At 41.0% G+C, this 22688-nt stretch overlaps 1 protein-coding gene across 26 annotated transcripts in view; it reads left to right on the forward strand.

Annotated features, from left to right (window-relative positions):
* The window catches only part of LOC116062779 (formin-binding protein 1), a 66190-nt gene extending 52571 nt beyond the window's left edge, over positions 1–13619 (forward strand). For 7 of the 26 annotated variants that reach the window (XM_035991188.1, XM_035991186.1, XM_035991175.1 and 4 more), the window contains 8 exons: positions 965–979; positions 1283–1318; positions 4256–4365; positions 4455–4587; positions 5001–5122; positions 5250–5425; positions 7548–7706; positions 12411–12643. In XM_035991188.1, the coding sequence (XP_035847081.1) occupies positions 965–979; positions 1283–1318; positions 4256–4365; positions 4455–4587; positions 5001–5122; positions 5250–5425; positions 7548–7706; positions 12411–12502 (843 nt within the window). In that variant the 3' untranslated portion in view covers positions 12503–12643. The other 19 variants (XM_035991179.1, XM_035991190.1, XM_035991194.1 and 16 more) reach the window with 11 other exon arrangements.
* Positions 13620–22688: the final 9069 nt, after the last annotated feature.

Genomic DNA, 22688 nt, shown 5'->3' on the forward strand with positions numbered 1-22688 from the left:
TAACACGTCATTCCAGCTGAATGACTTTATGAGTGGACCAAAGTGAGTAGAGCTCCTCAGTGCACCAGCCTTTGAGCCTCTAACAGGATTACAAGTCATCTGCTCCAGCTCTACCAAGCCAAGGGTTGTTAACCTGCTCTCTACTCTGTTCTTTGTATTGAAAACACTGCCAGAACTCAGGCAGCAAATGGTTGTAAATAAACTGTTAAAACACTTTTACAACCATTTCCTTTGTGCTTTTTTACTCTACTTGCCTTTTAGTTCACGGTTACTCTTATTTGCTTTTGTACCTTCATTCAGGGACTTTCACTTGAGTTATACATAGACCTGGATATGTGTTGATTTTTCCTTCGTAATGAGTGAGTTTCGATATTTGGGGTTTTGAAAGCGACTCTTGTCTGTGTACAGTATCTGCCTCCATGTCAACGTATGGATCTGCTAATGTGGTTATGCTTTTGGCGCCCTCTGCTGTCGCCTGCGTGTCATTGTGATGGCAGCAGAGAGGGATCAAGAAGTAAAGGGTTCATCCGTCCCTGTCGCAGTCACCACCCCTCTACTTCTTTCCTTACATTTATTTTCATCTGTCTTCCCTTAATTTTTTTCCCCATTCTTTACTCCATGCTTGTGCAGTAGGTTGGCCTTTTTGCCGACTTATTTTTTCATTTTTCATTAATCCATTACATTAGAAATGCTAAACTTCACCAAATTAGAAAAATAGGGGGTCGCTCAAAGAGTTTTCTATACCACAACTTGCATATGAATCCAAATCCTAAAGCCTTCAAGTGCCATACCCTCTTTTCCTTAAATGGTGAAGTTTGGCAAAGCAAAGAGTTATCATTAAATACAATACAATTTTTATTTAAAGGAAAATGAAACAAATGGCCGCAATATTCTCCTGACGTTGACTGTTGTCTCTTTCTCTCTCCTGCTCTTCGCCATTTCTCTCTCCTCTCCCCCCATGAAGCTTTCTCTCAAGCTGGTAAGCATCACCGAATAACCTCACGACCATAGCGGCATGACCATAGCACGCATGTCACGTCCTCCCAGTAACACACTCTTAATAACGTTCTGTACGCCGTTACGTTTTTGTTGTGCTCTCTTTTTTATTTATTTTTTTACTTTTGGATTTAAGTTAATAATTTAATCTTTGCTGTGACACAACGGTGGACCTCAGCCTCTTGTCGTTGTCTCATTTGTATGTTGTTTTGTTGTTTGTTTTTTTGTGTTGTGGTTGTGTTCCCGTCATGTCTCTCCCAAACTGTGTGTGGTCTTTGTGGTGCAGATCACACTCAATTCCCACATCCGGAATCTCATTGAGGTGATCAGATTTACTCTATGTTTTACCTGTCCGTCTCTTAGTCTGTCTGGTAGTCCTTCTTCGTCTCGACAAATCGTATGTCCTTGTAACAAACACTAATCGGATCTTATGTAGTAGTTGCTCACTCATGTCCTCACACTGCATGCCATTATTTTATAGAATGCTGTTCTGTAAAGCTAACATACTGTCAGATAACTGTGTGATTGCAGGCCTCCAGAGAATATCAACCATTCATTCATATTTTCCTCAGAACAAGACACACTTTGAGGATCAAAAGACTAGTTTAAAATTTTGGAAACTAAACACATTCACCTTTTTTCAATACCACTCTCATATCTGTGCGCTAGAAAGGAAGCCGGGGTAAAGAGCTAGCCTGATTCTGTCCAAATATATAAACCGTGCCTACCAGAACCTCGAAAACTCAACAACAAATTAACATGTTATATCTTGTTAACTTGCACCATTTTATTTCAATGTCCAAATTCTGACTGTAAAATGTATGCTCTGTATAGAGCCCAGTCTAACTTGTTTAATCTGTGTAATTGTGTATATCTAATGTGAATATGTTAATAATTCCAACAATGGAATGAAAAAATTAGCATCCAAGGCATGCACACTACTTTATGCTACAATGAAATGTGTCACATTTTAAAGATGAGAAAATGACCGTCATTTTTTTTTTAGATTATTTTTTGGGGCATTTTTAGGCCTTTATTAACAGGACAGCTGAAGAAAAGAAAGGGGAGAGAGAGGGAACGACACGCAGCAAAGGGCCGCAGGTCGGAGTCGAACCCAGGCCCGCTGTGTCGAGGAGCAAACCTCCACATATGGGCGCCCGCTCGACCAACCGAGCCATCCAAGCGCCCACAACTGAGTAAATTACTGAGGATGTGAGCAGGAAGTTACTGCTCCCGGTACACTTTTGGACAGAGCTAGGCTCGCTGTTTCCCACTAGCTAAGCTAAGCTAACCGCCAGCTGGCTTTATATTTACGGTTCAGACTTGAGAGTGTCTCTCTGCAAGAAAACAAATAAGCTTATTTTTTTCGAAATGTTGAGCTAAGTTGATTTTGCAATTAAAATTAGGCATTTTTTCACAATTTTTTACTTAATGTTTAATGTGTTTTATAAATCTACACCTGATTCCAGAAGAACCAATTAGTAAATTCTCATCCATCCATACTACAAACAACAAATTACATAATGTCTTGCCTATAGTTTTAGTTTGTTCTTACTTTCTACCTAGATAATAATAGTATTTTGATTTGTCTTGGGGTACATAGAGAATGTAAACACTAATACACGACTTCTGCACTGTAAACTTATTATCACTCAGAAAGAAGTATGTCTCTGCATGATGATTGATATGATCTTTGTTACGTTGCATGCCCGTTAAGTGTTGCGTGCTGATACAGGGAGAAAGGGTAAGGTTGTCATGGTAACCTAGATCCTTGTGTTTTGACCTGGCTCATGTGAAGTCTGTAGCTCCAGTAGTTATATCCTGTGGTGTCGCTGTGACCCATCTCAATGAGATTCAACCAGGCCTTGATCTATTCATTCGATGTACCTTTTTCCTTCATTGATCGGACTTCACTCAAAAACTCAGTGACAGAGTCTATGGAGCCCCAAAGAGTTCAATATTAAGTTGATAAATACGACTTAATGTATGACAAATGATTAAAACTCAACTCATTATAATGTTTATCTTATTTAATCATGATTATTTCTATATTAAGAGGGTTAATTGGAGTTGATTTTTATTAGCCACACTAGCAGTGTGGCTCTCGGGATGGCAATGTCGGTCAGTCGACCACTTTGGTCTAGACTCAAATATCTCAACAACTGTTGGATGGATTGCCGTGTAACTTTGTACAGACATTCATCATGATGAAGCCCACTGACTGTGGTGATCCTCTGACTAAATAACAACCAAGTACCTGCAAAAGTAATGACATTCCCATCAGCCTCAGCTGTACCCTGTGTTTAGTATTAATCAGCAAATGTTAGCATGCTACACACGAAACTGAGATGATGAACATGGTAAACATCAGCATGGTCATTGTGAGCATGCCGACATTAGCATTTGGCTCAAAGCAAGTATAGCCTCACAGAGCAGCTAAATTGCTGTAGACTTTTAGTTTGTTATTTTACAATAACACTTCTCATGACAGTGGAGTTGTCACCAATTCTCCCCCCTCACCTTTTAGCCAATTACATGCCTCTAGCCCCCCTGCAGCCTTACCAACTGCCAGCTAGCTAATGAGTTGAGTTTTCCTGTATATGTTTTTCTTTATTTATTGTTTTGAACTCACTAGGGCTCCATACAGACCAGCTTGCACTATGGTATAGCAAGCTTGAGATACATTATGTCCACAGAGAGACTGCCGAGCAGTATGACTCATCAGTTCAGTGTTACTGACTGGAAACCTTTTCAACAGGAAATATGACCCTTGTCCAGCCAAAAAAAAAAGTCTCACTCACACAACCTCAATTTAAAGAACACACATTCCTGTCAGAGAACAGCCCCATTAGCCAGCTTACTCTGAAACACTATATGAGCAATAATAGGATGTAGCTCATACTTTATTACATTTCCAATGCATCTGCAGAGAGCACTACATTAGGTTAGGCGCGGGCAGCGGCTGAATAGGTGAATGGCCTCGACTCTATACACAGACAAACATCCCAACACTCAGTGAGTGTGTGTTATTAGAGAGCAGCTGCAGTATCTCCTTCAGGTGAATTATGTGGTTAGCAACATAACAGGGGCTCCATTTGCGGGGCGTGTATCCATTTATCCCTGAGTCGTTCCCTGTTGAAACAACAACACAACCAACAATGAGTTGTGAAAGTGGTTTTATTAATCCTATGTGTTATAACTGCCTTTTTTCCATTTTTTTTTTTTTCTTCTTCTCTCTTCTTTCCTTTTGTTCTCTCAGGGCTCTGGACCAGAGGACTTCAGCCACCTGCCACCAGAACAGAGGAGGAAGAAGCTGCAGGGCAAGATAGATGAACTGAATAAGGACATTCAGAAAGAGATGGACCAGAGGTATCTTTTTTAAGGTTTTAAATTTGTCCCGATATTTGTGTTAATATGCAACAATCACTTGTACTGACTCTAGTGATTTTCTCTCCCAGGGATGCTCTGACTAAGATGAGGGATGTGTACGTGAAGAACCCTCAGATGGGAGACCCGGCCAGTGTAGACCCCCGGCTATCAGAAATAGGCCAGAACATCGAGAAGCTCCAGTTTGAAGCGCAGAAATTCGAGGTTAGTTCGGTCTGAGCTCTCATTTATATGCCAGTGTTAGTGTTGGCGAAGCTTTCTTGTTTGATTTATCCGAGACAGTAAATAATGAGTTAAAACACACTTCTCCGACTGGGGTTGTTCCAAAGAAGTCTGCTTCTCGTCCATATTAGGAGAAGATGTGATGCAGTTGGAGGGGCTGGCTACATGTCTGTGCAGGGAGAGTGGGAGTCCTGGTTTAACCTTGTAAATAAATGGCAAATAAAGTGGAGTGCAAGGCAGTGGCGTTACTCCTGTGAAGGTTCTTGCCAAATGTTAAGGCCATCTGATTCACGGATAAAAAAGAATTCCACGCTGCTTGAAATACATTTTCAAGTCATCACGTAGGAAGAACAGGTCAGCTGCAACCAACACATGCATGATTGTGTGTGTTTCAGGGCTGGTTAGCAGAGGTGGAGGAAAGGATGCCATCCAAGAGTGATACGCACCGGAGAAGTGGACTCTATGAGACCCAGAACAACACCACAGTGAGCAACAACTGTGCGCAGGACAGAGAGAGGTATGGTATACTCTGACAGTCTTTCAGTTACACGCAACATCCCAGACCCCAGAGTTGTTGCACACCTTATTTTTTCGGAGGAAAACTATATATGTTTTCACAGTATATTTACTGTGTGTGTGTGTTGGCCCTTGAGCAGCCCGGATGGCAGCTACACAGAGGAGCAGAATTCAGAGACTCAGGTCAAAGCCAACATCAACCCCATCCCCCCCACCTCCTCCACCCCAGAGTTCGACGACGAGTTTGACGATGAGGAGACCCTGCCCACCATCGGGACCTGCAAAGCCTTGTATCCATTTGAAGGTAACAAGAAGCCGCTTACTACTGAAGACAAATATTTCAAAGTTCATGTGCCCTTTATTTGTTTGGATGTAGGGTGGAGGAATTTGAATTACTCTGAAAGAGGAGTAGTACGGTGTGACCTTTCTGAGGAAATGTGTGGAGGAGGAGAGTGGATTGAAATATAGTCATTTCACCAGTACCCTGTTTTCAAAATCCAATTTGGCAAATTCTCAAAGGGTGTTGACTACAGCGCTGTGTGCAAATCAGAAGTGGTAGAGAGCCTATTATAATAACGTATACTTTATTAATCCCGTAAGGGAAATTACAATGTTTTCACTTAGTTGTTAGGATACACATTACACACAGGCCTGAATTACACACACATGCTCAGTACCTATACGCGCACTAATGGAGAGATGTCGGAGTGAGGGGGCTGCTGTCGATGGACAGGCGCCCCGAGCAGTTGGGGGTTCGATGCTTTGCTCAAGAGCACCTTGGCAGTGCACAGGAGGTGAACTGGCACCTCTCCAGCTACAAGTCCACCACCACACTTTGGTCCATATGGGGACTTGAACCAGTGACCCTTCAGTTCCCAACTCCCTACACACTGAACAACTGCCACCCCCAATATATAACGACCCTATTAAGAAGCAGTTTAGCTGACCTCATGACCACAGTATGGTGTGAGCAGTGATTTTTTTCATCTTCTGTCTCTCATTTGTAGGAAATTTAGAGGCCTGAAAAGGTGAAAGTATCTTACTTATTTTAAGGATATTTAGAGGCCTTAAGAGGTACAGACATCAAGTATTTTATGTACTTGAAACGTTTCAGAGGCCTTAAGAGGTGAAAGTATGAAATATTTTACTTATTTTAAAGCTACATTGTGTAAGAATTTCTCCCATCTATCTGTGAAATTCTATATGACAACCAACTGAATATTACTTTCTAGCCCTTCCCATTCCGAGCGCGTTTTAACTCCTACGGTGGCCGAACCCGAAATTAGCTCTTAGTATCTCCATCGTTTACACGCAGCTGTTCTAGCCACTCCAATATTAACTTTGGTCTTGTTGCTTTGCCTGTTGCGTTGTTGTTTTAATTCTCTTTTTCGCTTCCCTGGCGAGTAATCTCCCCCTGGCATTCGTCACGGTGCCCCTGATTGTAAAAGCGCGAAAGGCGGAGGTATGTCCCTCTTTGGCTAATGTATTTTAAAGATGGAGGCGCAACATGGCGGCCGTCATTCGAGCGACTCGCTCCTATGTATTCTGAATGATTCTGAATGGCAGATTCTACGCTTACGAGAATACTTTGATTAGTTGGTGGAAGTAATTACACATGAATGAGCACATATTTGTGAAAGAACAAAGGGTTCTCAAAAAATTACACAATGTAGGTTTAAGGTTTTTAGGCTGAAGAGGTAAACATAGCCAGTATTTCACAAGAAAAAAAGCAGCATTAGGGAAAAGAGAAAAACTAAACTATTTTCTGTAACATATTTATTTTCTTTATACCTAATTATCTGGTGACACCTAAGATTTATATTGGGAGCCCTTTGGGGGGGTCATGACCCCCAGAGTGGGAACCCCTGGTCCAATGTATTGATTTAATATTCGGTGGGATTAGAACCATGGAGATCTGCAGTTGTATAATTCAAAATGTATTACATCCACAAACACATTGAAACTGAGAATCTTTCTCTTACTGTAGCCATGAATAATATGTTCTTATAATTGGACGGATTAAAGGAAGACCATCATTAGTAAGACTGATTGTGAGTTGTGAGTTGCAACTTCCTTTCATAAGACGTAGACTACAGGCCAATTTTACAGGTTGATGTTCTGCGACTTTGATGTCCAAGCTACTGTGGTTTGAGTACAGGTTAGCCTACTCACTCTTTAGGCTAATGCCGTTTTAGGAGCAGCATAATAAGTAAGTTACAGTATTGTATTTGCAATTTCCCCACCACACACCAGCTGGTCTTGCTTCCTCTTTGTTTTCAGGAAATCTGATTTACACATGAAGCTTTAATCTACATGAAGTTATTTTTAAGGTAGTTCCTCCAAGTGTACAGAGTGGGCTTTTCTTATTCACTTTATTCATCATGCTCTTATCTCGCCTTTGCGGTTATGTTTCCCTCCTCCCGCAGGTCATAATGAGGGCACTATCGCCGTGGCAGAGGGCGAGCTGTTGTACGTGATAGAAGAGGACAAAGGAGACGGCTGGACACGAGTGCGCAGGAACGAGGACGAAGAGGGATACGTCCCCTCATCCTACGTTGAGGTCTTTTTGGAAACAAATGCCAAAGGTGCTATGACATACATTTAACTCAGCAAGTGTGTTGTTGTTACTGTGAGTCAATTATTTTCCATTCACTGCTGTATGAGTGGGGCAAGTTATGGAGGCTACAGATTGTTACTGGTAGCTCAGATAAGAGAATTACCCCCCCCCCCCACACACACACACACACACACACACACACACACACAAACAAACAAACACACACACATCAGATTTGTCCATTGTGCCTCATGACAGTTGGGACATTTGTTGCTGATAGTGTGAGTGTGTCACTGTACACTGTTGGTAATGTTTAGGTAATGACACTGAATGTGAGCTGAGCCAAGGATGTTGTGTAAGACGTGTGTGAAGAAGAAGCTTTTAGTTCCTCACCTCCCATTCACTGCAGTGCCACCTAGTGATCATACAAAATAAAACATGACCCCACCCAGTCAAAGCTGAGCATGATGGGAGGAATCACCCACTAACAATGATCACATGTACATTTCAAACACACAGTACTTGATTTTTTTTAAAATATATGTATACAGACAGTATATATATATATGTTTTTTGTTAAGATTTCAGATGACAGTATTCCATTCAAATTAACATGCTTTTAATCAGAAGTCTGATCCACAACCTCGGTCCAATATTTCAGTCAGTATGGTAATAAATCACAGCTGAGTGAATGTATGCACCATCTGAAGTGGCAATGAACATCAAGTGAAAGCTGTTGTGTTTTGTTCACTTGTTGTACCCTGAAAGGTAAGCATGCTCAATGTGCAATCATGCAGATGTAATTTCAATCTGCTGTAAAGTATGAATACATATTAAAAGATATTTTTGTAGGCTAAACCGAAAAAAAAGAATAATAAAAATTGCGCCCACACCTCAAATGTTGCATGCTGTAAAGTAATCATAGAGCTGTTACAACATGACAAAGTTGTCAAAGTTAGGGGTAATTTTATAAATTTATTGGACACATTAGTAACTAATAGCCCCCTTAGAATGTGCTTTCTCTTCTTTTTTTAATCCACCTTTTTTATTTGATAGTGTTTGGCTGTTCTGGTCCTTTTTTCCCAGGCCAGTGGTAAAGGAATAAAGGACTGAGAATTAGCAGTACTGAGCTATATGGTGAGACTGGGCTGAGAAATGGAGCCGGTCATGACTTTAATGCTTTGTGGTTTCTTGCATGGGTCTCAGAGCAGCACCTCCTTGACCGGTGCATTTACTGTACAGTAAAAGCATGGTGTGTATGGCCTCTGTGTCATTTCACCTCACTGCTACAATCATAAAACATTCTGTGCTACTTTTCCAAAACTTGGCATTGACTCAGAAATCATCTCTTTTGTAACACGTTACACAAGCCTTTATTAAATTCCCTTTCACACGTTTTAATCAGCTTTGATGGCTTGTTACTGGCACCGCATGGGGTTCTTATGTGCAGGATGTCATTACACATCAGAGACATTTCATGTCTCCTGTAATTTTTATTGAAGAGCATCTGAAATGTGTTGCATGCTGCAGCATTTGTGGGATTTTTGTCTTCATCATGACCTAATTTCAGCATGTTGTGACAAAGCGAAGTGGCTGCATTCTAACATGCATTCAAGCCAGATACAATGTAGTGTGGACTAAGCTGAAAGGTTCTTAGTTAAACAGATGCATATTTGGGTTAATGGAGGTCTTTCACACATACAGTATGTGCAGATATCATTCATGCCTGACACCGCGGTATCGTCTGTCAGTTTAAAGTGGTTTCATATATGCAAGGACTTCTTTCTTTCATCTCTCCATATCTGAATATTTGGGTTGCTGTCGATTTTCCTTTAAAGCTATCTAACTTTTCTTTTTGTCATTTTTTTTTGTTTGTTCGTATTTCTTTTCTTTTTTTTTTTTGAATTGCAGATTCCTAAAAGTGTGAGGCTGGCTGAGGAATGGCAGGGCAAGCAGCCTCGGAGAAACCACCATGTTCCTCACGCGCTCACAGAGTCAGAGAGAGAAAGTGAGAGATGACCTGAATCTAAAAAAAGAGAAAGACGGCCGATTAGAACGCATCTCAATTTCCCAAAAAAAAAAAAACATTACAAAAACGTATCAGCAGCGTTGCGCTTCCTCGGCAGAACTCTGCGATGTGAAGCAACGCTAAGAGAAATCCATCTAAATTTTTAGCGCTCATAACCTTTTCCATTCTTAACACTCATACAGCAGTCACAACCACAGTATACCATTTACTTTTTTGTTGTTTTCAGCAAAGCTTTGCTTCTTAATGTAACTAACTCCGCTTGCACCACGCGCGGTCATGAACGTGGCTGTCGGCTTCCTCACTCTGAACGCTTCCCCCCACCCTCCCCTCCTGGCCACCACCCCCACCCACACCGCCACGTCTCTTTTTCCTTACCTTAGCCCCCATTGCACACACACACCAGCGGCGGAGGGTTTGGTCAGAGACAGGACGGAGACCAGCAGGAGCCTTATACGGACAAAAAGACCAGCTGTCAAACACCTTCATCCAGCGGTGTGTATGTGTGTGTGTGTGAGCCATGCCCTCCTCACTCACTCCTTGACTCAGAAGAGAATCACCCTGAAGCTTATCTACCTACATCTGGGGCTTTATCATGGTCACACCTCCCACTAAAATCAGCTCCATATTTACAGATCTCAGAAGAAGAAGTGAAGGCGCTGATCATCTTATCTGTATGTTACGTGCTTCTGGTTTATGTTGTGTGGTTTGTTTGAGCTGAATATATATAAAAAAAGGTCTTGTTTGTTGTAATGTCCCATTTTCTCCACACCACGATCACCCCCGCACATCAAGGACCAGCTGGGGAGATGGATGCTGGGTCATTCGCCATCTTTCTCATCCTACAGTTCTTGTCTTGTCACTGGTGTCTGTTCCTTTCTCTGACCACACCCTCCCTCGCATCCACGGCCCTTTCCTTCTGAAGCGGCTCAGGCTATCCCTTGGCTGCTTTGTGCCCCCCCCCCCACCCCTTTTTTTTTTGCAACAGCCTAAGGCAGGGGGCCTCAGCAATGTGGTGTGCTGCATGCTTGCCCTGTCTTCCTCCTCGCCCCTCTGCTGGCAAGCTGGAGTAGGTGGTGGGGGTGTTTGGTCAGCTTACGCCACCCTCGCCTCCAGCCTTTCTGTTCAGTTAACCCTCATTGCCTGGTCGTACTGTTTGAATTAACCTGAATGCTACTGTTTGGGTTCGGTGCCTGTGGTTCCTGTTTTTTGTTTTTGTTTTTTTTATAGCTCTTTTCTTTTGGTTCAGAAAGCATGTTTTCCTGTTTTTTTTAACAGCAAGTGAGTGATATTCTCCTCTCAGTGTTCCCTATTTTAATCTCAAAACTGTCAGTGAAGGATGATAGGGACCCCAAATGTTGTTTTCTGAATGCTGTTTTGCATAGGTAGGTCATGGATGTCTTGTGCATTTGTTTTTACTGTAAGTAGGCTACACAGTACAGTATGTGGGTAAAACATGTTAGTATTGTAAGTTTTTGATCAGTGTCTAACGCAAGTTCTTGTTAGTTTCCAGTCAATCAACCTTGTGGAAATGTCTTCACTCGGTCCAAGCAACACTTTAACCAAAAAAAAACAAAAAAAACATGATTTATACCTGATGTTTTTAGGATGGTTCCACCTAAACTGTCTACTGTATATGAAAATATACTGCGATCCATATTTTCCTGTGAGTTTGTGACTGAAATGAGAACCAGAATCACCTGTTTTTAAGTTTCTGAGAGAAAGGATGATACTGACGTTAGCTGTGGTATTATGAAAGGATTAAGATGTGATTATCTCAAAAGTTGGGTGGGAAAATGTTTTTATAATCATACGAGAGAAATCATGTCCACTGATTCCCCCCTCCCCCCCTTGCTCATCAATGGCACATAATGTACATGATTTTAACATTTTTTTGTTTGTTTTATATTTGATGATGTTGAGTTGAGATTCACCTTTCTTTTTTGTTTTGAAAGCCGGAAGTCTATGTTGTAGCTTATTCTGCCTGAATGGGACTAAAATCCCTAAACTGCAAATATGAGTAACAATTAAATTGTTTTGAATGAATCCATTCTTAAAAAAATATCCATCTTATCCAGCATGTTAGGAGCACTTCTTAAATGGAGGAGTGATGAACACTTTGACCATTTGGACTCTTGATGAAATGATCAAATCTCTGCTGAATCAAGCTTAAAAGTACCACTTTGCTTTTCACCACCCATCGCTCAATATGTCAAGATATCAAACAAGCCACTTTTGTTTCATTTTTTTTTCCAATGATAGATCTGATGAGGCACAGATCACCGCTTTGAGGGCAGCAGTAGCTTTATAGCAGCCGTCTGCCTGCCGGTGCTCTGCAACGAAACCACCACAAACCTTTTAGGCGATGCCCCTGGAATAACCTGCCTGTACAGTGGAAATGGCACGTTGGAATTAGAGAATATATATATGAATATATAAATAAAGTTTAAAAAGGAAAACATCTATTTTAACTATTGAGAGTCTTACAAATTACTTTATCTGCTTTGCAAAGTAAGACTTCTTTTCCTTTGTAAGGTCTACCAAATGGTGTGTTTTTGCACTTTTTCGTTTTGTTCCATTTGGTAGCCCATGCTTGTGTTTTGGAGCACTGAATACTTCGTATTGTGTTTACCGTGCCAATTAAATATGCCTGGAAAGTTAACGATGTGGTGTCGTGTCTTTGTTTTCCTTCTCTTGGGAATTTAGACACAACCAAGAGCCACGGCCCCACGGTGTCAATCATCGCCAACAGCAACTGTGAGCATAATTATGCACAATTATTCATTCTGTGTGTATGAAAACACACTAGATGTTTGTAGACAAATCAAGATATGTGATTTTAATCAAACATAGATGACTCTTAACACAAACAGCCCACGTGTCCCTACTCTTTCTGTCTCTCCTGCATAATGTGTCGCAATTAAAAATCATTTTCATTATCCGTTTATCTGTGAGTTATTTTTAATTCATGTATTGCTGTTAAGTCTAACATATAAATGCAAGTTCTGAGAGCCCATGGTGACGTCTTTAAATGGCTTGTTTTGTCTGCCAACAGTCCAAAAGTCAAGTTAAAGTTAAACACAGAAAAGCAGCAAACTTCTTGTACCTATTCATTCATTTTCTGTTGAATGACTAATTGAATGGCAAATTATTTCAGTAACCATACACACTTGGTAAGAACATAGGCTTACTGCATTGTTGCAGGTTATGTAAATACATACAGTACATCTTCCATTCATATGATGGTAGGGCTAACCCTGATATTTGCAGTAATAAAGTCAAAATAAGTCATGCACATACCTTTATCAATAGAACTTCACTGATTTTGAATTCACAGCTGTTTGCAGCTTACCTACTTGTTACCTGTTAGCAGTCATTAGCAGCACACTGGCTTGAATTTTGTTCAGGAAACGCATACATAAAATTAACAGTCTACTGTATGGAGATGCACTGTACGGAGAACCCTCACTGTATCAATCAATTACATACGTTAATGACAAACAAAAAAAAACTCAAAACTACAACTGTGAGTCCTGAAATACAGTTTTTATTTATTTTAGTTTGAAGGCATCACTTCTGACATTGAACCTGGATATACTGTATGATTGAATCAGGATGATTTGGATGCAGTTTCCCCTGTTGGCCATCAGATGGTAGTCATGTTCCACCAAATGTTCTTTGGTAACTTCAAAGTATGGAATAGTGCTTTTTCTTCTTTCATTTTCTTTTATATTGCACTATTTTTCAGTGACAGTGCAGCGATTTCTCAGGAACGAACATGACAAAACTACCAGGGGTGTTGAATTATGCAAAAAAAATAACCTCTGTGTTTGGATTCTCCTTTATTTCAGTCCTGTTGGCAATGGAATTCATTTCTCAGACTCAATAAAAGTCTCTCTTGAGGTGTCTTTCTTATGCACATTGTCATTATTCCTACTAACCGCTTTATCACAGACAGCAGCTGCAGTCACGTGTATTGATCTGGCTCATAGATAGATCGGGATTGCCAATTGATTCTGGCCCACTGAGCTGCAGCTTTGATCAGTCCCAGTTGCCCCACAGAAATATGCAGGCGCATGCTGTGTAGCAGATGTAGCACTCACCTCCTCCAACACACTTTCAAACAGCCTAATTGGCCTTTGCTCCCTGGGACCCAACAAACTGCACTGTGCCGTAGCTCTAAATGGCTGAAGAAAATGAATTGCTTCAGTGAATCCTGTGGGGCGAGCGAGTTTCCCTTTCCAACATGATTTAGAGTTATTTCCACTTTGTTTTCTTAATTGGTTCATTTGGCAAAGACAGTCTACTCATCAGTTTACGTTATTTGCAGGAGTTGGCCTCAAATGGCAAACTTTCACCTGTAGTCCCTGGCCTGTTAACAAGGGTAAAATGAATATTTAAACTTTATGAAGACATTTGTGAACATCTCATCTCACCTCATCTTTTAAGGCATTGGGGTGTGAAAATAGACACAAAAGAGATGAAACAGACAAGCAGAGATCAGTAAAAACAAGACATTACTGTAACAAGCAGGCATATAAAATACAATTACGAAAAAATAGATGGCACCACAGAGCAGAATTACTCTGTTATAAGTAAAAGTCCTGCATTCAAAATGCAGCTTAAGTGAAAGTATTAGCATCAAAAAGTACTTGAAGTACCAAAACTACTCATTTTGCAGAAGAGCCAATTTCATAATAATGTATTTTATATCATTGAATTATGATTATTGATGCATTCATGTATACTTTAATGTTGCAGCTGGTAAATGTGTTGGTTACAATTTGTATTACTCTAAAGAAAGTTAAAAATAATAATAACTTGTACTTACTTATGTTCATGGTACCCAAGGTCGCTTAACAAATAGGGGGGGAGGGGGAGGTTAGGGGTCAAAAGACTTAGTGAAAAGAAATGTTTTGAGGTGCTTTTTGAACATGGGCAGTGATGGGGCAGAGCGGACGTTGAGTGGTAGACTGTTCCAGAGTGTGGGAGCACTAGCAGAGAAAGCCCTGTCCCCAAAAGTCCACAACCTGGTGCAGGGGGGTATCCAGCAGGTCCTTGTCAGAGGACCGCAGGAAACGTGACTGAGTGTAGGGGTGGAGGAGATCTGTGAGGTATTGTGGTGAGAGTCCATGGAGAGATTTGTAAGTGAGCAGGAGGATCTTGTAGGTGATGCGTGACTTGACTGGCAACCAGTGGAGCTGTTGGAGGATGGGAGTGATATGCTGCCAGGGCTTTGTGTGGGTTAGAACCCTGGCAGCAGAGTTCTGGACATACTGGAGTCTGCTAAGGGCCTTGATGGGCAGTCCAGACAGGACAACATTGCAGTAGTCCAGACGGGAGGAAATGAAGGCATGGATGAGTCGTCTCAGTTACTGAATGTGTGAGTGAAGGCCGGAGTCTTGAGATGTTTCTGAGGTGATAGAAGGCGGACTTAGTGATGTTTTTGATGTGGGACTGGAAGGAGAGAGTGGAGTCCAGGATGACGTCCAGGTTGCACACCTCAGGAAATGGGGAAATGGAGCAGCCATCCACAACCAGGGCCAGATCTCCAATTTTCCTGAGCAGTGATGCAGGGGCCACCACCATGAGTTCTGTCTTATTACTGTTGAGTTTGAGTAGGTTTGTGGTCATCCATGATTTGAGTTCCTGCAGGCAGTGGACAAGTTGTGTAGGGATGGGAGCTGGGAGGTGGGGTTTGTGTTGATATAAAGATAAAGAAATAAAGATAAGAAATAAATGAAGTGGAGTAAAATGTACTATATTTCCCTCTGAAATTGTAAAAGAGCAGTATAAAGTAGCAGAAAATAGAAATACTCAAGTACAAATACCTAAAAATGTTACTTAAGTACGGTACATGAGTAAAAGTACTTGCCCCAGCATCACATACTACATCCAACCCTACTTCGTTTTACACTTTGAGCGGTTTGTATCCACTTCCTCTGCTCGGGGTGAAGATGAACAGGTCATTCTACAGCAACAAACACCTTCTCTAAAAGAGGACACTGATTACAACTTCACTTTGAGGATTGATTAAACCTGACACAGACTAATCTTCCATCTGTCTCTAGGCCCAAATAAGTCAGAGAACAATCTCTGCAGACTTATGAGTATCATTCAGTCGCTGATGGATCGTTCAAACCTTTTCTTTTTAGTTTTATTGGACCCGTAGAGACATGTGCAAAATCATTTGCTGTTTGTAACTGAGGCAGGTATAAAACAAACTAATGATCTTTTGCTCTTTAGTTCTGGGATTGTGGGTTGCCCGTAACAAATACATTTATTCTGACCTTTCTCAGTAATTCAACACAACATGTGATTGTTGTTATCTCCTAATGTCACTGACTAATGACAGTTTCAGTGTCTAGACAGAGAACTGTTCTTTTTTACAGCTGTTTTATTTCATCAGTGTGTTCGGAGGGCAGTATATTGAGGCAGAGGCCTACCACCATGACACACACTCTCATAGAGTGTTAGAGTCCCTGCCCTGTCACTGTAAGCGTCTCATGCTCATACATCCCTTAGTACATTCATGTGGATTTTTTATTTAGTATTTTTTTCTTTTATTGTCCATATTATTCATGTGGATTTGTTATTTTATCATCCTGTGTATGATGTATGTGTATGTTGTGTGTGATGTCTTTAAGCTACTGGGACCTTGAATTTCCCCTTGGGGGTCAATAAAGTATCTATCTATATCTAGGTAACATGAACATGGAGGTCAAAAGGTGTGTTGTACCGTAGAGTCTGAACAACCTGCTGATAGCGAGTGAGAGGAGTTCACTGAACTCCATCTGAGACGTTGCTTTACACCTACAGTACAGCACAGAGTGTGTATGGAGCTTGACGGTACTGACAGTCATCACTCAATACAATATCAATGTCCAAACAAAAAAGAAAACAATATAACAAGGGAGGATGAAGGCAGTTGTCCTACGTGAACTACTGGACATGAATTAGATCATGCATTCTTAAACTATAGACTAAATGGGGATATCTCAAACAATTCTAACTTCTGTGACCCCTTAACATGGTCAACATATACCTGCTGAATGTCAGCATGTTAGCATTGTCATTGTGAGCATGCTGATGTTAGCATTTAGCTCAAAGCATTGCTGTGCCTTAGTTCACAGAGCTGCAAACATGGCTGAAGAGTTGTCTTATTTTTTGTTTCTGCACATTCTCTAAAAAGTATCTTGAAAGATTGAAGACCTTTCTCAAGGCCAAAGTGGAAGGATCTTGGATCTTACAATCATTCATTTTCACAACCAACAATTTTTAAAAAAGAAAAACATTGTGTGACATTATTGAGCATTTATGTATTTTAGACTCAAAGGTTGAAATTGCGCCAGCTTCAGTTACCATCTATAAACTATGAATCAACACGAGAATTTCCCTTAGTGTGAGATCAATAAAGTCTATCTTATCTTAACTTATCCTAACACATATGTTAGCTGAAGTAAAACCTGAATGCTACTGTTTAGTTGTACGGCTTTTTCAGCAACTCAATAAAAGTTGGGGCATAAATGCTGCTCCTTGTTTTAAGGTTGGAATATCTTTTTGGTTGGTCACCGCAGTGTGTTTTACCTGCTGGTTTCAGTCTGTTCCATTACTGGTATGCTTCTGTCTGGCCTGGTGTGAGAGCCGACCGCCTGATGGGGAAAGCACACCTCTGGAGATCAGCCCAGTCTGCCCCGTCATTAAGGGCTGGTGGGGGGCTGGTGTCTGTCTGCGAAACGCATCAAGGCCGTCACCTCATGCCCTGTGTGTGTGTGTGTTTAATGGTAGAACAGAGGTACGGTCTGTAATGTATACAACTTGTTTTTTTTCTTGCACTGAATTTACAATTTAGTTTCACAGCGTGCCTGAGCTATTTTGATGTGTTTCTGCATTTTATACCACAAATGCTTCATTTCCACTGCATGGGTCGACTCGGCTCGACTCACTTTTGGTACCAGGTGCTTTTCTCTCTTTCGTTTTGTACCGCGGTTAGAACCCCCTCGGAGTAGGCGGGATTCTCAGCTGATTTCCATAGCGACCCCACGTGAAACTGCCGTGATCATCTTTAAGGCAACACTCGCTGAATCCTTTCATACCAAACAGAGGAACGGACGGTTGTGATTGGTTTTAAGAAATGCAAACAAGCCAGTTCGTCCTTTCCCCTATCCCACAATAGATAAGCGGTGTAGCCAGACTTGCTGACACAGCGCTGTGGAGATAGGTCTGGCAAAGCGAGACTAGCACTTTATCAACTATATGATGTAGTGTACGGTGTAGTTTTTCGGGCTGCAACTTTTTTTTAGTATCGGCTCAGCTCACTTGGAACCTCGACCGTGGTGGTACCAAAAAAAAGTACCAGAAAAAGGAAAATAGAAAAAGGGCGAGCTGAGTAGAGCTGTGCCATACCATGCAGTTTAAAAGCGGCATTAGTTCAACTTCCTGAATGGAGCTGTCACTACAGATGACCAAACTCAATGATTGATTATGATAAGTATAATTCCATGCTATTCATGTCCTTTAAGCAGTGTTAGCCACGAGACCCTAAGGGCCCTGTGGACCTCTTTTCTTCTAACGAAGTAACAGCATGGATACAGTACAGGTGTGCAGAATGGGGAAGGTTGTTATTCAGTCTTTGTGACTGCAAAGTCAAACCAAGCCTGGAATGAGTAAACATCTTTCAACACTGAACAGCACTCAGCTGCTGGCCTGTTGCAGCTTCGTCTTTGCTGGAAGATCTTTAACTTTGGTGAATATTTTCAGAGCCAAAATATGTCGAATGAGTATGAGAACTGTGGGAAAGGGAGACACAAAAAACCAGTGTACAAAAGACACTTGGCCATCTCGGACTGCCTGGACGCATGTCACAGACAGACAGGCCATCAATAGGAAATGCTCTATTGTTAGAGACAAACAAAATCCGCTATGACATTCCCAAAAAACTTTTTGCGAGTGTAACAATGAAGGTCTCTGAAAACCAAGATAAATGAAAAATGTGAAAAAAGAGGAAAGCTGGTTCTTCCATCTGGAATAGATAAGCTGTCAGCAGGCCACATCCCGAGCCGAACTGAGATAATACTTGGACTGTGGCTTCAGTTTTCTATAATGTTCTGCACGTTATGGTCCCAACTGACAACTCACTGTAATGCACTGTACAATCTACTCCCAATAACAATACTGTGACCATCTGGCAATAAGTCCTCAATACTGTCAACAAACAATAAAAGGATAACAAATTTGGTTCAAGAGACAAGAAAATGAGCTATAAGTTGGTTTGAATGTGCTCTTGGATTGATTCACAGCACGTACCAATGTCAGCAGTCGTAACTTTCTCAGAGCTGTAACAGCAGGGGGTTAAGCCAGCATTGATGTGTGTGCTATATGTTTACACTGAGCTCGGGGGCGTGTAAGCAGAAACTTTGCACTTTCCCCACAGCAAGCCTGGTTGCTAAAAGCCACTCATCTCTGCTCTTTAATTAACTGCCGATAATTAGAGACGAAGGAGTGCAACCGTGGGTCAGAAACCATAAAACACCTCACAATCTAGCGGAAGATCTCTCTTGCTCTGTGCCCTCTCACTTTCCCTTTTCTCTCCAGGCAGCAGCAAAATTGTGATGGATCCCATTTATTGGGCGTAATAATGGAGAATATAAGTGGGGGAAAATTGAGTGGCAACCTCAGCACTTCTGCATGTGTGTTCATGTGCAATTTAAAGTATTTCTCTGAACGATCTGAATGCAATATATAGAAGTTAAGGAAACAAAAGGAGACAAAGACTTTGTAACGCTCACATGCCATTATTATTCTGGTTTTGATCGATTTCAGAAATGCTGGGGTCAGTAACCTGGCGATCTCCACATTTCCATTCAAAGCTGACTGGATGTTTAGGTCCTCTCTTTGTATAATTTTGGAAATGTGCTTGGGAGTTCCTCTGAGAAATAAGGCGTCAGTGAACTAGTTGTCACCTTTGAAGAAACCCCCACAACCATAAAAAAACAAGACTAACCAACAATGAAATTCCTGCGCTGACCTCTCCACCTTGAGTTGTAATTTGGTTTCAACAGTGGCTCCGAGCCACACGGTCGGCTTGCAGTTTGACATTTTTACCAGACAGTTCAGATGGCGCTCTTTCAGTGTCATCATCCTCCGTTAGATCCCACAATAAATTGCGCGCACACACACACACACACACACACACCCACACACACACACACACCCACCAAGTATGGAAAATGACTTTTGGAAACAAACGGTAGTATGTATTCACAGTGAATACCACAGCGTATGAGTGTAAGGAATGCCTTCACCGCAGGACAAAGGAACGTCTGTTGCTCCAGCCACTCTTTGTAATCTTTGGACAATTTCATAAGGTCTTTTTCTACCCGGTGTGACTGCAGCTGTGGCAAACCTCCAGACCATTTGACCACCTCTGACTCCAGGCAGCCGTACCACAGAGAACTCATCTCACAACCATTAGATGGTCCAACCACGCTCATATGGAGCCAGCAATGAACCCAAGGTAATTAAGTGTACAGATCCTCCCAAACCCTTCCAAAACCAAGGACATGGATACACACAGACAGGCAAAACCCTCATGGAGATGAGGCTTGTATACAAAACTCTTCTCCTTTCTTCCATGAAAGTTTCTCCCGTATCAAATAGTTCAAATAAACCACACACTACGATAAAAAAAAGTGAATTATAAGCTTCACTGGATTCCACGTTATTGTGTCCATTTATTGTAAAGAGAAAAATCAAGGACACAATAAATGAAGGCTTATTTTACCTATCCATTAATTTAATGTGTTATTTCAGTTGACATTATTCCAATTATATTCTGTTTTCTGCCTGAGAAAATAGTTAACAAGCCTGTTGGGGGGACAGTGTCCTACATTCGGGAGTCCTATGGGAATTTATATTGGTGTACCAAAATACCAAAAAAAGTGATCAAATAAGTGCTTTTAGAGATGACTTAGGATTGCTGTTATGAATCATACAAGAACTAAAACCTGGAAACCAGCTTCTGAGGGGGGCTACTACTGAGAGATGGCCTCCACCCTGGGGGACCCTGAAACACACTTTAATTAAGAGGCTCTGTCACCAATGAAATCCCAGGGTGCCTGCAGGACAGCAGATCCAATTTCTTCTCTAGTTAATTCACGAGATGACTCGTACTGCAGGTTTGTCTCATTTCTGAACTGATTACCAATCACAGAACAGATTCCCTAGGCTCCACTAATGAAAATCTGTCTGGAAGCAAATGAGTACATGCATTTAAATGAGGAATTACTTATTTTTTTATTACTATTTCTTTTGAGAGTTAAAGAGCGGAAAGGTTGGATATACGATACAGAATACATCTCAACGTTATCCTTATATCCAACACCACAACTTCCAGCTTTCTTTGGTAATGGCCACTTGGCCATGCAACACTTGACAATACAGCCTGTGATTTACATTATAGTTTTGTTGTACAAATCACTTACTTATATTTTTAAACTGGTACTTAAATATCCTGAAGGTACTGTGATAGAAAACAAGACTATGGGGAATAAGGAACAATGGGGCATTTTACGTTCCCAACTTGACATTCAACGAAACAGCATTCTCACTTACGTAGGGAAAAAATTTTTTTTCCAGATTAAATTTAGTCTCAGTGGATAATAAATATGTTTCTAATCAAAGATCGCAAAAAGTCAGTGTAGGAAGGAGGTCAGGGTGGATGGATGGCTCAAACAAATACAGGACCTTCACTGTTTGTGTCTAGTATAAAACCAAAGTCAATATTGACTTGTTTACATGAAAGGGTGAGGATGATCTTGACCCATATCTTCCTGCATCTTACTCACATATTTAACGTATCCCTTACTTCTGGTACAATCCCTAGTGTTTGGAAATGTGCTCAGGTTGTACCGTTGCTTAAAGGTGGTGACCCAACTGAATTAAATAATTACCACCCAATTTCCAAACTGAGTTGTTTAGCTAAAGTTTTTGAAACCTTAGTTAATAGATGCGGGCCTTTTTTGATGCAAACCATATCCTTCAACGTCAACAATCAGGATTCAGACCAGGACACAGTACTATTATAGCTGCAACACTTGTACTAAATAATATTTTTAATGGTCTTGATAACCGTCAGCACTGTGCTGCTCTTTTCATCGACTTGTCTAAGGCTTTTGACACTGTGGACCATAGTATTTTATTAAACAAACTGTCCTCCATTGGTTTAGATAGTCTTTCAGTCAGCTGGTTTTCCAATTATCTGTCTGGGAGAAAACAGGCTTTTGTCTGTGATGGTGTTCGATCCAGCTCTCTTGTACTGGGTAAAGGTGTTCCTCAAGGGTATGTTTCTGGTCCACTTCTGTATTCATAATATTTTTCTCCCTTCGCTGCATTGTGATGACCATTATTATGCGGATGATACAATTTTGTACAGTTTTGGCCTCACGCCTGCTTCAGAAATTATGAAATGATTTCACAACGTGGGCTGATCGCTGGAAAATATTTTGATGTTGCGTTGTATGGAACATATTTTTTAGGAAATAGGGTTGAAAAACTAGGTACATTTAGGATACTCGCTGCCTATAGTCTTGTTTTCTTCCACAGTACCTACATTTAAGTACCAGTAGAAACCGATGGGTGTTTTGATTAATTCAACCAATTGCCATTATAAATTGTATTAGTGTTATTAGTGTTTACTAATTCAGCTACAGAAACATTTCCTAGGACATATATTCAGGTGACTTTTGTATTTATTATATTTCATTTAAAGCTGTTTCAAATTATTTTTGGCCACTTCTGGGCACAACAAGAAGTAAAGACAACAATGACATACGGCAAAGGTGTAAGCAAACAGTTGCTTATTTATTTATTTATATTATATGTCCAGCAGACATGTAGCAACACTAGCATTTATTTCATTTTTTCATTCATGTAAATACAATAGTCACTCTTCTTGAATGTGGGTCTCCACCAATGAGGGACTAT

Source organism: Sander lucioperca, chromosome 14 (assembly GCF_008315115.2).
Source record: "Sander lucioperca isolate FBNREF2018 chromosome 14, SLUC_FBN_1.2, whole genome shotgun sequence".
NCBI lineage: Eukaryota > Metazoa > Chordata > Actinopteri > Perciformes > Percidae > Sander > Sander lucioperca.